General features: G+C 33.8%; 1 protein-coding gene across 3 annotated transcripts; it reads left to right on the top strand.

Annotated features, from left to right (window-relative positions):
- Positions 1 to 120: 120 nt before the first annotated feature.
- LOC148598597 (heat shock 70 kDa protein 12A-like) lies at positions 121 to 8,773 on the top strand. Of its 3 annotated transcripts, none has more exons than XM_088562633.1 (5): positions 121 to 636; positions 2,929 to 3,258; positions 4,268 to 4,486; positions 6,004 to 6,157; positions 6,864 to 8,773. In XM_088562633.1, exons 2-5 carry the CDS (start codon positions 2,944 to 2,946, stop codon positions 7,916 to 7,918), a joined length of 1,743 nt encoding a protein of 580 aa, XP_088418759.1. In that variant the 5' UTR covers positions 121 to 636; positions 2,929 to 2,943; the 3' UTR covers positions 7,919 to 8,773. The 3 variants fall into 3 exon arrangements, with proteins under 3 accessions (XP_088418759.1, XP_088418758.1, XP_088418760.1); XM_088562632.1 differs by lacking the exon at positions 121 to 636 and adding an exon at positions 979 to 1,337; XM_088562634.1 differs by lacking the exon at positions 121 to 636 and having other exon boundaries at positions 2,951 to 3,082.
- The last annotated feature ends 7,893 nt before the right edge of the window (positions 8,774 to 16,666 follow it).

Here is a 16,666-nt window from a genome sequence, read left to right on the forward strand (position 1 = left end):
TTACAATCTATTTGAATTCGTTCAAGTTTACCTTTGAAAAAAAAGAAACTCTATCTTCTTAGAGTATTAGGTATGATTTTTTGTATCGCGCTAGATTTCTTACAGTTAGCCCTCTGGAACAAGGCTATGTTCCTACAAGATTAAAGTCATCACTACAGACGTTTTATGGTCACCATCATGAACTAGTGGATCGTTACGATTTATCTATCTTCACCATGAAAACTGATTTGTTCATTGTGTCATAGTTTTCCTTATTTCTTTCGTTTTTTTCGGCTCGGCGGGTGTTTCAAGAAAAGCAGCGGACGCTTCCCTACCGGTGCAACTGGTCCATGCTTCCAGTATTTAGTTGAGTCCGTATTATTTTAGTTACTTAATGTTCTTTGTTGTGTATGTCTGTTTTCCATGTTTGGTCCTTCTCCCTGGATTGATTTCTTTTCATTTCCGCTAGGACCTTGGTTCCCTTGATTACTCTTACATTTTAGGCCGGCATCAAAGATGACCAGTTGCTTATAGCGCTTGAACCTGAGGCGGCGTCAATCCTGTGTCAATACCTTCCATTAGAGAGCACAAGGAGAGCAGATAAAGGCATGATTATGTCAGAAGTGGGGACAAAGTACGTGGTTGTGGACAACGGAGGTAAGAACTAACCAGTAATACATCTCATTTTATTTTTTAAGGAAAGCGGATAAATATTTAAACAAGTCAAGAGGAGAACCATTTTTAAATATGAAGTAAACTATAACTAATGCACCAGGGGTATAAAACGATGCAAACATACAAATAATATGAATTATGGATACTGTAAACGTATTTATTTTCGCATGTACTATTTTTGCGTTTTTTTTTTCTGTCCACTGCGAAAATGGTGAAAAGTAGCACACAGTGAAAATTAGTTCGGTGGTAGATATTTTATATCTTAAAATTTACAATCTATTTGAATTCGTTCAAGTTTACCTTTGAAAAAAAAAAGAAGCTCTATCTTCTTAGAGTATTAGGTGTGATTTACCTGTAGACAGAAGTGATCTCTTATGTGTACTTCTTATATGGTTAAGCAAATTATGGAGTATCATGAAGGTTCCTGGTTCATTATATAGTTGATATTGGGATATATGTCGTTCAGGGAACTACTTAACTAACCTAACAAACCAATCTTTCAAAATACAGACATAAGGAGTGAACTTTCCCTTGATTTACAATGTAACAATTAAGATATCATTTGGTTTTATGAAAACGGAAAGGTAGAATATGACAAAAAAATCACATAGGACCAGATAAGTTATATTGTTGGATTGTTCATCTGTTGACGAGGCGCAGAAGTTGCAGACGACTGAATATAAGTAAGGAGTAATAATGTATTTTTGTTTAAAGATTTCAGCGAATATATCACGAAACCGAAAGTAGAATTTGCACACTTTTCACTGCGTACAGAATTTCACATGGGTCGTTTTAAAAAATCATTCTTTGTACTTTACTTAATACATGGGAACTAGGATAATTTGTTTTTGTTTTTTTTATCTGTGACTTGTTGGTGAGGTACTGTCATTCTGGTTTGTAAAGAATTGCCAGAGTGTCTAATATAATCGTCATCACATCCACTACAATTTATAACATGTAACTTAAAAAGAATTTCTGAAGCGCATGTAAAATTATTGAAAATATAAATGTGGCACATGCATGAGTTAGTTTGTACTTCCCTCTTTAATTGTCGCACACAATCGGCTAGTCGGTCATCCACGAAGTGTGAATTTTTATTTTAGCAAAATCGATTGGTTACCGTTTACTTTTTCGGGGATTTGATACATTGCATCTACCCAAAAGGACTTGAGATAAAGGATACTACAGACGTTGTGAAGTCAGCCTCATATCTTGACATACACTTAGAAATCGATGGTAAAGGAAAACTGTTGACCAAACTTTACGACAAACGTGATGACTTTTCATTCAGAATTGTTAAGTTTCCTTTCATCTGTGGCAACATCCCTTCGGTTCCTGCGTATGGAGTGTTCATATCACAACTCATACGTTATGTTATTAAGTTTTTATGGTCGTCATCATGAAATCGTGGATCGTTATGGTGTATCCATCAGCACCATGAAAACTGATGTATTCAACGAGTCATAGTTTTCCTTTCCTCGTTTGTCTACCCCGGACTTGACTTTTTATGAGCAACTCGGCGGGTGTTTCTAGAAAAGCAGAGGACGCTTACCCTACCGGTGCACCTGGTCCATGCTCCCAGTTTTTAGTGGAGTCCGAGTTGCTCATTTACTTTTGTTACTTTGTATGTATGATTTTAGTTACTGTATGTTCTTTGTTGTGAATGTATGTTTTCCATGTCTGGTCATTGTCCCTGGATTACATTCTTTTGATTACCGCTATAACCTTGGTTCCCTTGATTACTCTTTAAATACAATTCATACTGGATATTTAGGTGTGAATATCCATAGCCAGAATTAATAGAAAATGTAAATAAAAATATGAGACTAGAAATTCAATATGTTTCCTCAAAGAAAAATTTTAAAGTGTAACTCACAAAGGAGTACACACAACCAATCAGAACAGAGAGAATAAAGGTCCGAGGATGTACAGTGTACTGGAAGTCCTAAACGTCATACCAAAGTCTAACATGCATCTATTAACAATTATACCCATTTATAATACTTATTCATGTAAAAAGATCAATCATATCCAATCCATATATATTACATAAAAAAAACCTTAATTCTTCATACGTGAAACGCTACTGTTTAAATATTTCGACTGCATTACCGAAGTAATTTGTACTGTGAGCTACCAAGGCATTAATAAAACTTTTTATCAGTTTGTCTTAACTAAAATAAATAAGATTATACTACCTTTTTCAAAGTGGGTTCAGAATGACACTAAGCTATGGCAATTACTAAAGGATTGTTTTTCTTTTATGTGTTTTAGATTTCAGTATGCATAATGTCGTCCTTATCTGACGAGTATCTTTTTGTCTTGGCGATTGATTTTGGAACAGCCTTTTCTGGATATGCATACTCCAGTCGTGGTGGTTTCAAAAATAACCCTTTAGATATATCGGCTAACCAGACATGGAACGCAGGTACTCATCGACATATTTCTCTGAAGACACCGACATGTTTGTTGCTGAATCAAAAGCAAAAATTTGAATCATTTGGATATGAAGCGGAAACCAAATATAGCACAATTGTGATAAGGAAAAAACAAAATGAGTATTACTTCTTTCGAAACTTCAAAATGCAACTGTATGAAACGAAGGTATGTGATATTTTAGTGTAAATAATGACTGCATAAACTACGTAAGAAGTCCATCTCAGATAATTATTATGGTTCATTGAATTATTGATTTGCCAGACGTTGACGTAATAAAACATCACATGCTAAGTATGAATGTCTACATAAAACAATAACTTAAATTATGCCTTTTCAGAATAGGCAGGGTACAAACATCACTGAAAAAAATATATTATTTCGAGTAGAATTTACAAAATGGTACAGTACATGTATGGGAAAATCTTCCAAATTCTATGGTATATGGGATGATGGGGAATGAGAAATGGGGAGATGGGGAATGGAATCGGAGCGGATGGGTAAATCAGGTTTAAAATCTTTATTGATATGAAGAAATATATAAAATTTAGTTATAAATAACAGCTAAACTGTTGATGAATTTAAAAATATATAATTTAATTTGATAATGTAAATATTTGACTAGAAATATGTAAAGAGGATTGTTTGGGGAAAGGGGATTTTCCTATGGGGCTTGGGGAATTATCAATTGGGTATGGGTAATGGGGGAATGGTTTATGATATCAGTGGAAAGTTTATACCATACAAGAACTGTAATTTATTATATACAATGCAAACCACACGTTTTTTTTTCTTGTTTCACGTGTTTTATTGTTTTTTCTCTGCACAACCAGGATATTGACATTTATCTATACTAGATCATGCAATGCCCTGCAATTTTTTGAATGAACTGTCGAGTACTCGAGTTTCAGTACTCGGTTAAAAGGATTGCTACATGTTTTTGTAAATGCAGTTGATTTCTTATGTTTGTGATGATGTTATAAGATTTACTTAACACAATGTTCGCCTTTTTGCATAGAATGACGTCTTAAAATGTAATAAAAATCATACAATGACATAATGCAAAACAAACACAAATAAACTGTACAGTTATATAATCCTTTGATAACATTGTATCTGATTATTCACTTCATGTCATCCTGTCCTTAATACGTATGTTGTTTGTTTCTTAAAACAGGATGTTACGCTAGGTATGCACATTAAAGACGTCACAGGGAAATCTTTAGAAGGTCTGGTTGTATTCTCTGAGTCTATCAAAGCCCTTATGAAACATTTCAACGAATTAATCAAACGTGGAGAGCTTCTTGTTCATGAAAATGAAATTAGATATGTGCTGACCGTTCCAGCCATTTGGTCTGATGCTGCCAAACAGTTTATGAGAAAAAGTGCAAACATGGTAAGACTTAGAAAGACAACAATATAAAGTGACGTATCCAGGGCAAGAAATTGAACGACTTTGCAGTTACATGTACGGTAACTCTATTCATACAGACGACAGCCTTATTCCAAAATATGGATACTTTTAATTATGAGACAAACATCGGGGAGTCAAACACACACACAGAAAAAATCCATTTTTTAAATCTGCGTTGTTTAAAACTACAGGTGTATACTACACTTCAAACCTTAATTGTTTATTTTTCCTGTATATTTAATGTCTTACAAACTATATATCGTCAAGATAAATATACAGAACTGTTAAAAAATGCACAAAAGTGTTAAACTAAACTATATCTGAAAAATATTCTATTTACCCATAAATAGTTCTTATAAAGTTTTAATATACTTATAAGGTGGTGACAATAGTAAAAATACATTTATGACATATTTATAAGGTGGTGACAATAGTAAAAATTTATGACATATACTGTAAATATATCCCAATCTTTCGATATATAACAAGTTACAAGTTAAATCCAATCAATCATGCTTATTTTAGTCTCCTGCCAAGAGGTGTCGAATGTATTTGAGCCTTTCAGATACGACGGTGTATCCTATCGCAGATATATCCGTGTCTGTCTTGTTCGTTCTATGCAACCTATGATTTTTCAACACTGTATACTTCTATTTCTCATACTCAGTTAAAATCCCGACTCAAAAACATTATACACCTATTCCTACACTCTTATGAGGCTGACTTCTAGCTGATCTGATCCAAAAGAAGGAACATCGTTCAGCGAGATCGTTTAGTCTCAGTTTCCGTATATAGATGACGTACTATCGTTAAACAATCGTAGTTTCGGGGACTTGATACATCGCATCAACCCCAAAAAACTTGAGGTAAAGTGTACTACAGACAATGTAAAGTCAGCCTCATATCTTGACCTACACTTTGAGATCGATGGTACAGGAAAACTATTGACCACACTTCACAAAAAACGTGATGACTTTTCTTTCAAAATTGTCTACTTTCATTTCATCTTTGGCAACATCCCTTCAGCACCTGTGTATGGATTTTTCATATCACAATTCATACGTTATACCAGAGCTTGCCGTAACTACGCAGACTTTTTGTATCGCGCTAGATTTCTTACAGTTAGCCCTCTGGAACAAGGCTATGTTCCTACAAGATTAAAGTCATCACTACAGACGTTTTATGGTCACCATCATGAACTAGTGGATCGTTACGATTTATCTATCTTCACCATGAAAACTGATTTGTTCATTGTGTCATAGTTTTCCTTATTTCTTTCGTTTTTTTCGGCTCGGCGGGTGTTTCAAGAAAAGCAGCGGACGCTTCCCTACCGGTGCAACTGGTCCATGCTTCCAGTATTTAGTTGAGTCCGTATTATTTTAGTTACTTAATGTTCTTTGTTGTGTATGTCTGTTTTCCATGTTTGGTCCTTCTCCCTGGATTGATTTCTTTTCATTTCCGCTAGGACCTTGGTTCCCTTGATTACTCTTACATTTTAGGCCGGCATCAAAGATGACCAGTTGCTTATAGCGCTTGAACCTGAGGCGGCATCAATCCTGTGTCAATACCTTCCATTAGAGAGCACAAGGAGAGCAGATAAAGGCATGATTATGTCAGAAGTGGGGACAAAGTACGTGGTTGTGGACAACGGAGGTAAGAACTAACCAGTTATACATCTCATTTTATTTTTTAAGGAAAGCGGATAAATATTTAAACAAGTCAAGAGGAAGTAAACTATAACTATTGCACCAGGGGTATAAAACGATGCAAACATATAAATAATATGAATTATGATACTGTAAACGTATTTATTTTCGCATGTACTAATTTTGCGTTTTTTTTCTGTCCACTGCGAAAATGGTGAAAAGTAGCACACAGTGAAAATTAGTCTGTGTACAGTTCCTGACCTTTATGCACCGTTATTCGTTCCGTTTATATAGCAAGCCTTTGTTTTCAAACGCTTCAATGTCAAAAATGTAAAAAATACGTATAAATATTAAGGTTTTGGTATCAAAGTTTCGAAAAAACAACTTTATGACAAAAAATATGAGGTACTCTTACAATGAAGTTAGAAATCAATTAATCAGTTGTGCACTGTTCAAGAAAACACTACAACAATCACTCAACGTACTCAAAATGGTCTTCAAAACGAGTTAATATTCTTAATCAATAAATGATGACATATACTTAACACACTATGGTCTGTCTTCGAATGTCAAATGTAGCATGACTTTTCTCTTTGTGCTGTGGAATAAATAGTTTAACATAATGACACCTAATAACAGTATGACATCTAAAATAAGGGATGAGGAACATGATTTTATTGATAATTCGTAAAACAAGTTTAACGCTTATACAGGAGGAACGTGTGATATTACAGTACACGAGAAACTCACTGAAGGAAATCTAAAAGAGTTATGTCGTGTGTCAGGGGCAGACTGTGGTGGAATGTCCGTCGATCAAGCTTTCGTCCGGGTCTTTACAAAGGTAGTAGGTGCACCACTGCTATCATCACTAAAGAATGAAAATCCTACTGCTTTTCTTGATTTAATTCGTGAGTTCGAGGCCGTGAAGAGGATGGTTGGGTCGGATGATGATGACGTAATATTAATGTCATTACCTAGAGTGGCCATGGATGAAATGTGCATTAAACACTTGCAGGAAGATTTTCCAACTGTTTTAGAAAAATCAAAATATACAGATCAACTGCAGGTTAGATTTGACAAACTACTGATTAATACAGAAATGGTGAAAAAGATGTTAAAGGACGAAACGTGCAAAATTATCGCTCAGATATCAAATGTTATGAAAAGAGAAAAATGTGAAGATGTTAAAATAATTTTATTAGTCGGGGGGTTTTCTGAATGCAAAATACTTCAAAATGAAGTAAGGGCAAACTTTCCCCAATGCAAAGTTTTCGTTCCTTCAGACCCTGGACTATGTGTAGTTAAAGGGGCCGTTTTGTTCGGACATCGACCTGACTACATTACGTCGCGAGTAGCAAGATACACGTATGGGATAAGTATAAATTTACCGTTTGACATAAGTATTCATGACTCTTCAAGAATCGTTATGAGTTATGGCGAGAAGCGATGTAAAGGTTGTTTCAAAATATTCGTAAAACGAAATTCGGAAGTTTGCTTAGGAACAGTTATTTCAAAAGCAATCACTTCTTCAAAACAATTCCAGGCATCTGTGTCTTTTCCGGTATACAGATCAACGACTGTGTGTCCTGTTTATGTAGATGACCCAGAGTGTAGTTTAATTGGAGAACTGGTGATTAACATACCGACACCTTCCCGGGAAAAAAGAGATTTGATTGTCAGCATGGTATTTGGGAACACAGAACTCAAAGTGACTGCAACTGATGTTGCATCTGGAAAAGAATGTGAAACCTTTTTAAATCTAATGTGAAACATTTAAAACAAGTAACCTGAATTTATTTAATCAGAGAAAAAACATATTGTTCACAATTACAAATAGCTTTGAAGTAATTGATATATATTGTTTTAACACAGACGATGTCTAAGTATATTGATTTTTGGTTTTAATATTTTCTTGTCCATTTCATCAAATACATCGCTTCTTCATTTGCATGCTCTTTAGTTTACTTCCATCTGACGTAGGAACAATCAAGGGGGAATAATCAAATGTAGTATGTTTTTATTGCATTTGAATAGAAAGTGTATGGTCTTTTTTAATTATCTCAACTCTAGAACATGTGTTTGTATATGTATAAATCAAGATTTTCCCAAATAATGCAATCAACAATTACGGATTAGATTCAAAAGGTATAAAAAGCAAAATAATTGTAATGGATTCTCTACACAGGAAATTTTTTAAAAATAATTTTCACACGAATTTCACTTGATTTTCACCTGAATTGAGCAAATAAACTAAGTTACAGAGTTCAAGTGAAATTCGGGTGAATGGTGCCTTCACGTGAAATTCACACGAAATGTTCATATGAAATTCGTGTTTAGTGAATTTCACATGAAAATCATGTTAATTTCATGTGAAGCTCGATTAACATAAATTTCACGTGAAAAATTTTTGCCTGTGTAACAAACCATAGTCAGTAATTCATTCTCAATTTTTTAAGATTTAAACTCTTTGTTGTTTTTATTAATTATTTTATAAATAAATCAATTTGATTATTCATTTCATTTAATAACATTTTTATTTTCATTTATTTATTGTTCATATTTCTGTATTGTTTTTTCCTTAATAAATAAGACTTTCCTTTTTGGTCATTCCTATTGACTAGTGTCTAGAATTTATCAATTCGTATATTCTGTTTTGTACCTTCATGTAAGCAGATCCTGTACTCAAATTAAAAAAAAATAGAAATAGAAATAAAATGTTCTCCCTATGGACAGACAAAATTGATTACCAAACGATTATTGAAGTAAAGTAAATCTATACAAAAAATGTAAAAAAAATAATGCCGAAGGCACAAAGGGACTTCCTTTCGAAAGACATCAGAAAGAACACCACAATTTGAACACATAAAGAAGAAAACGTAAAAGAAAACCACCAAAATGTGTATACAGACGGACTGAAAACAGTGCGAATTCCACTAAATCCTTTGGTGAACAAGTTCTCTGAAATGGTGAGCAGTTTTAGATTAATAAAATGACAGATAACAAATATAAGCCTGTTACTGATTTTTGAAACGCCGAATGCCGACCGATCGAGATCAATGACGGCACATTACCTTGGTCAGTTTAACAAAATAACCTGGTCTGCTCATAGAGAACCAAACAATAAGGAATTATATTATAGTTCAGCTATATATTCTATCACCGGAAGTTAATTATTTAATGGAGATATGTTTCTATAGTTATAATGCCATCATAATGTATTTAGTTTAGCTTATTGTATTTATTGTTTGTTTATAGCTATGCTTGCGTGATATGTGTAACCCTAACTAGGCCAAACGCTTTTATATAGGATTTTAACACTTCCGTATTTTGCCAAGAGCCTATATATAAGCTAAGCAACTGTTGTATACACATTAAAAACGTCGATTGTTCTGCAATAATGTGATTGACGTAACAAGTGTGAACGTGAAGATGTGTAGGTTGCTTCGCAAAGTACATATAATATTACGCCAAAATAATTCCGTGCAAGGTTTTTTCTACACTGTACAAGCGCTAAGAATCACTGATTAGGAAAAAGGAACGCTGGCATACATATACTTCATTGGTTCTTTTATGCGAGCTTTGAAACGCAAAAGACGTCAGTCATTCTCAGCTTAGTGCCATACCCAGTTAACTCTCTCATAAAGTTTGTTATAAAAAGGTAGGTAGATTTGACAAAGCATAATTTCAAATAATAAGGTAGTTTATCTAAACAAGTACGAGTATTTTTTTTATTTCTGTACCTTTTTAACTATACTTTTTCAAGAAGGATGGATATGAAATTCAACCTTTTTCAAATATATATACAGGTTCTTTTTATAATTTTTTAGCTGACTAACTATTGGTTGAGGTTAAGACTATTGACTTACTTTGACTTAATCCGCTTTATCCCATTGGGGACATAGGGCGACCACTGTGGCTTTCCATCTCCTCCTATCTTTTTCCAGTACTTTAATTCATCCTCAGTTCTTTCCAATCTTCTAGGCTTATGTATTCTAATCTCGCCTCCATATGTTTTTTTGGTCTACCTCTTTTTCTGTGGCCTTGATGGTTCCACTTTAGGGTGTAGCTTGTTACATTTATATTTCCTTTAGTCAACGTGTGTCCAATCCACCTCCATTTTCTTGAAGTAATTGTTTGAATGACTGGTTCTTGTTTAGTCCTTTCCAATTAGTTGTTATTCCTGATTTTATTTGGCCACATTATTCCAAGGATGTTTCTTAGGCACCTGTTTATGAACACTATTTTGGTGGATACAGCAGATGATTGCTATGTCTCTGATCCATATAAAATTACTGATTTAAAATTAGAGTTGAAAATTCGGATCTTTCTAGATGTTCTTAGTACTTTTCTCCTCCAGATCGGCTTGAGGATAGCAAAAGCTTGTTGTGCTTTCCTTTTCCTTGCTAGTATGTCTTCATCTGTCCCTCCTTTTGTACTAATGACACTGCCAAGATAGGTAAATTGTACCACATCTTCTATTTCAGAACCTCTGATCCGGGTTTTATTTTCGCTTTAAGAATTGATCCTTATAGATTTTGTATTTGTTGGGTTGATGTATAGTCCAACTTTTTTTGGCATTTGATTCTAGGTTGGAGGCCTGTTCTTCCGAATCTTGGTGGCGATGTGAAAGTTGGCAAATATCATCGGCAAAGTCTAGGTCTTCAAGACATGGTTGTAAGGTCCATTTCATTCCCATAGTTTGACTATAAGATGTTTTGCTGACCCAATCTATAATCATCAGGAGAAGGAGAGAGATGAGACATCCTTGTCAAACTCCTCTAGACACTGGAAAAAGATCTGTTAGGTTCCCACCGTGGATAACTTGACAAGTGAATCCTTAATAGAGCTCACGAATGATGGATACAATGTTCTCTGAAATACTATAGTGTCTGAGAATGTTGATGGTCTATACTATCAAATGCCTTCTCATAATCAATAAATGTAAGGTATAGTGATGTCTGCCATTTAGTAGTTTGTTCTATAATGATTCTTAAGGTGGCAATTTGGTCAGTACATGATCTTTCCTGTCTGAAATCAGCTTGTTAAGACTATTACTTAAGTGTAAAATAAAGTTATGGGTATCATACATGTATGTTTGTTTGTTTGTTTGTTGGGGTTTAACGTCCGAGCAGCAATATTTCAGCTATATTCAGACGATGAACATGAAATGGATGATAAAATGAACATGAAATGAAAAAAAAAAGGATGGGACACAAGGACAATAGGGTCGACAAATTTTGATTGCCACTGGAAAAAGGGGGGATGGGTAAGGTCGGGCAATTTAGCCTCCTGTGGCGGAGCGCAAAGGTTCCTACTCCTATCGAATACCACAGCAGGGTTCTTTAACGTGCGAGGAACGTGGCATCTTTCCCAACACGGTGCACCACTATGGTTTGCGGTCAGGTTTTCCGTATTATAGCCTGACAACCCCAGCATGTAACACGCCAGGGGTACCCCATTCCACCACCTGGGGCACACATCCCAGTTGCTCTGTGGGCAGAGCGCCTAGCCCCCGGCTAGGTTTCTGAGCACTATTTAGTCGCCTTATACGACAAGCTTAGCGCTGCTGCAGTCCTATTCTTTTAACACCCGGACCTATCATACATGTAGCTGAGTATACATATCCATGCAGGTTATTGAATCAAAACACAAATGCAATATCTCACACAAGTGTGAGATATTGCATTCGGCTGCGGATCATAGGACGGGCGTACCGGGCGAACACCCTTTTCTCCCAAAATTGGAAAGAATAATTTTATTTGCATAAAATCTGGATTTTTTACGAATTCTACATTCTTATTTGTTTTTCCTCGCTTCGCTCGGTATTTTACCCTACCCTGAAATCCGCCTCTAGCGTTAATAATTTTTATAAAAAAAAATTACAGCGAAGTGGGAGTCCTTCGTTATGTTAATTTATTCTTGTTTGTTGTTGGTCAATTAATTCACGCTAATCACCGCTGAAGATTGTACTTTTTGTATCTTTCTCAATGTAACTGTTATTTATTAAGATTGCGGTTACTATCAGATTTTTATTATGAACGATAATCATCGGCCGTTTCCGAATTTATCCGATCACGAACTTAATGATATTCAATATAACATAACATATATTAATTGCAGTCGAGGGTGGTATGCATGCTTCATCACCATACGCGAGACTTTGTCTTGGGCGACACTCTTCCGTCGTGTAATAATTTAGTATCGAAGCAGTCATTCGCCGAGTTTACTCTACAAAGGTATACATATCTACAAAATTTCACGAAACATCCCTATCAAAGAGTAATCAAGGGAACCAAGGTTATAGCGGTAATCAAAAGAATGTAATCAAGGTCATTTTGGAGATTTTTGACTGAAATATGAGTGTCGCAACCACCAACCCGATACTAATATTGCCATTTTAAATATTTTTAACAATAATATTGGACAATTTTTGAAATTAAAATTGTATACACCCATGCAATCTGCAGAAATATGACATTTTCGGGAAATTTTACTGAAATTGATGTGTCAAAGCATCACACATGATACTTTTTTCTGACAGTTTGTAACATTTTGAACAATAATATAAGACCATTAAGGATATTTTAAGTGGTCACACTCTTTCAATTGCAAAAAATATCTCATTGTCAAGAATTTTGTCTGAAAGAGTAATCAAGGGAACCAAGGTTAAACGGTAATCAAAAGAATGCAATCCAGGGGCAAAGACCAGACATGGAAAACAGACATACTAGTTATTAACGTTTTAAATTGCGCATTGCATCCTGAGCGAGACTTATTGTAATATGCCTGCAGCTACGAATTTAGAAACAAGTCACAGCAACGTCTATATCTTAAATTTAGGTATGGCCATTAGTATAGCATCAATAATCATTTCTATAGCAAATATTATTCAGTACTTTTTAATCTGTCTTATTATGTTTAAATGATGCGTAGCTTTTGCAAATATTTTACAAAGGTAAAAGACAATTCACATTTTAAAAAAGTACATTAAGTTTATTTTTCTTAATTCTTATTCTGATTATTTAATGAAATATAAGAAAAGTAAATAATGCTGAAGACATAAATTGATTTCTTTGCTAGTTGATAATACTTGTATAACCTGTTTAAAATGTATTAGATTTTATCCTTTCATCATATTCAAACATATTTCACAAAAGTGAATTGAATATGATTTTAATGCATGGTTGCAAACAAAATAATGCATTCAAAATTAATTAATTACAACTGAGTGGACAAAACCAAGAACAGGTTTTGTACTTGTCTGTCATTGACAATTTATGAAGGTCATTGTAGTATATTGAAATAACAGTTTGACACCTGGTGTTTAAACCAAATACTTAAGTATCAGTCCTTCTGAAAGTCAGACAGAAGGTGATTCATGTATGTTAAAAACCCACTGAATTCAGTCTTATTTCTTGTTCAGAAACACTTACTGGTCACATAACCAGTCTTAGCTTTTCATTACGTTGTTGCGCTTTTGAGATAAAAATCATATAGAATGTACATCAAATGGGCAATTTGGAAGAGTAATCGTTCTTGATTTAGCGTCATTTGGTTGATATAAGTAGGAAACGAATGTTTGATTTTCTCAAAAGTGCAGATCTGAATGCAGAAAAGATTGTTGAAAGTATAACATATGCAGACTGAAAAAGCATTGCTTGTTTGGTGGGTTTTTCTGCACCATGAATCACGTTACCATTGGCAGTGTCTGAATTTTATGTGGACTGGCACTTAATACATGACTTTATGTTGGATATAATCAGCAATAAAAACAAAAATGGACATATAGAAAATGAATAATCAACCAATGCCAAACTGTGTATGAATTGAATAGACTATAACTACATGAACTCGTAAGTTTTAACTTATTAAATTTTTGATAAATTATTTTCAAAATGTTTGCAGAAATAGTTTACGGATATTTTCTGACACAATATGTTAATATTAATTTTACATCAGGATTTGGTGAAATATAGACGTTTTTTCTAAATTGAAATTATCATTCCTTTGATTTTGCTTACATCTGGATTTTCTAAATTTCTATTTTAAATGACGTTCAGAGTTTCAAAGATATGTTTTTTTTTTAATGATGCTAATCAACTATGTTCGGTAACGAGGTAAACAAAACAAATATTGATAATTTGAAACTACTGGTATACAATTTCGGCATTTAAACAAATAACGCCAATCTATTCAGGGATAACCTAGATGTTGATATTCATTTTCTTTATATTTGTTTCAGTTTACAACATGCATAATGTCGTATTTATCTGACCCGTATCTTTTTTTCTTGGCGATTGATTTTGGAACATCATTTTCTGTACATGAATACTCTAGTCGTGGTGGGTTCAAGACTAACCCTTTAAATATATTGGCTAACCAGACATGGAACGCAGGAATACCACGACATATTTATTTTGACAACACCAACATGATTGTTATTTGTCATTTGTATATGAAGCGGAAACCAAATATAACATAATTGTAATAAAGAAAAGGCCAAATGATTATTACTTCTTTCAAAACTTTAAAAAATGAAACTCTATGAAACCGAGGTTTGTGAGTGTGAATTAGATTTCAGTAAAATCATATACCAACATCATTGAAAAGGTATACAATGTCGAGTACAATTTACAAAACTGCAAATTATTATAAAATGCAACTTACACTTGATTATTTCTTTATGTCGCGAGTTATCATCTGTTATTTTGATTTTCTCTGCAAAACCAAAAAAATGTATATATCAAATGTAATACAATGTACTGTATTTTGTTGAATGAACTGTCGAATTAAAGTTACAAAGTGTGTCCTATATAATTATGATAGTAAAGAGCTTCTGCAGCCATTTTTATATTTACTAAGTTTCAATACTCGGTTATAAGAATTGTGATATGTTTTTTGTAGATGCAATTGATTTCTTATGATTATGATTACGTTAGAAGACGCATTTCTCACAATGTTCGTTTCTTTTACATGATATTTTAAAATGTAACTTAAAAAAATCATTCAATTACAAAATGCAAAACAAACACAATTAAGCTTTATATATGTATGTATGTATATATATACCTAATCAACTAACCGGTCGTCTTTAGTTACATCCAATGTTCGAAAGATGCAAAAGCTCAGTTGCCATGGCGGTGAAAAATAATGCATATTTCATGGATACTGAAATCGTTTTTTTTTTTCACGGGCGTAGCGTTTATTTTAATGAACCTTTGTTGTATGCTGCGTATCATTATGCAATCTTGGAATTCTTGGCTGCAAATGTCATAACCTAGGACACTGCTTATCTTAAAAACATAAGTGCCTAGAAATTTGGCAATCTTATGATTTCAGGAATACCAACATCTCCTTTTTTTCTCATGGTAATAGCCTTTTTATCAAATGTACAATTTGATAACACTTTGCATTATGAATTTAAATTGCGAAATAGTTGCTTGAATATATCTGAGGAAATGTCACGTATGGTCATTGATAAGTGTGACTTGCAGTAAAACACTGCACATAAAGTGTGGCCGACGTCGAAATTTGCTCTTCCTCGTAGTGGGAATTGTAGTAAACTTTCCTTTTTCAATACAATGTATAAAATGCATTTTAGTCTATGAATGTTTCATTAATCGATCAATTCCTGCTGTATACCAGTTAAATACACAGATCAAATGTTCTATTGTGCTAGGTCTCAGAAACACTAGCCTGCAGGTTGACATATCATCCCGATTGAGCACATAATCTTCACACTGCCAATCCAGTAAAAAATACTGGGATTTCATATTCAGTTACAAACTTACCTTATTCTGTAAGTGCTAAGAATATTAATAATGAAAACAAAAACTCAGGAAAATATAATTTTCGTTAGTCATATGTGGTTAAAGTGAGCACATTCATCTGTTATTCAGTTTTAATGCTGATTTCGTAATATTTTTTGTCGTACAATATTTACGTCTGGAGTGTTCAAATCATGTAGGTAGGAAAGGAGGGAATGAGTATATTATCATTTTGGTCCCAAAGCAAAACATTCGTAAACAAAATGCCAATATACTGGTTAAAACATAACATGATATTTATATGTGATCTTCAAAGATGCAAGGGATCGAACATATAACAGGATGTCATCCGAATGTGAATTAGTGTGACGGTTTACTGAGGAATAAAATTCTCACTGCTGAGATAAAGATCTTAATATATCGGGAAGAATAATCCATGGAACTAAGACTCAAGCGAGAGTCAAAGGAATTTCAATGATAAGGACTAGGCAGAGTAAATTGAAAAAAAAACAAAACATCAAAACAAAAAAAAAAAAACAAATATCTTGAAATAACTAAAGTAGCACGTACAACAAAAGAAGCAAATAGGCAACAAGTACTCATACAAAAAGTGGAAGCTTGGTTATGGTGCACCAATAGGTAAGCATCATCAAAGGAATCATAATTCGACCGATAATCAAAAACAACAAGGGACAACAACTAGACGTACACACACAACAAAGAACATAAACATATAACAAACATTGAAG

The sequence above is a fragment of the Perna viridis genome, chromosome 14, assembly GCF_037379345.1.
Source record: "Perna viridis isolate PV_CMFRI_1.1 ecotype Kerala chromosome 14, ASM3737934v1, whole genome shotgun sequence".
Lineage (NCBI taxonomy): Eukaryota > Metazoa > Mollusca > Bivalvia > Mytilida > Mytilidae > Perna > Perna viridis.

Bases quoted from the DNA above. Each gene is read 5' to 3' on its own strand.
- LOC148598597 (XM_088562633.1), top strand. From the start codon at position 2,944: ATGTCGTCCTTATCTGACGAGTATCTTTTTGTCTTGGCGATTGATTTT. The intron at 3,259-4,267 runs GTATGTGATATT...TTCTTAAAACAG, and splicing joins TGCAACTGTATGAAACGAAG to GATGTTACGCTAGGTATGCA. The intron at 6,158-6,863 runs GTAAGAACTAAC...ACGCTTATACAG, and splicing joins CGTGGTTGTGGACAACGGAG to GAGGAACGTGTGATATTACA.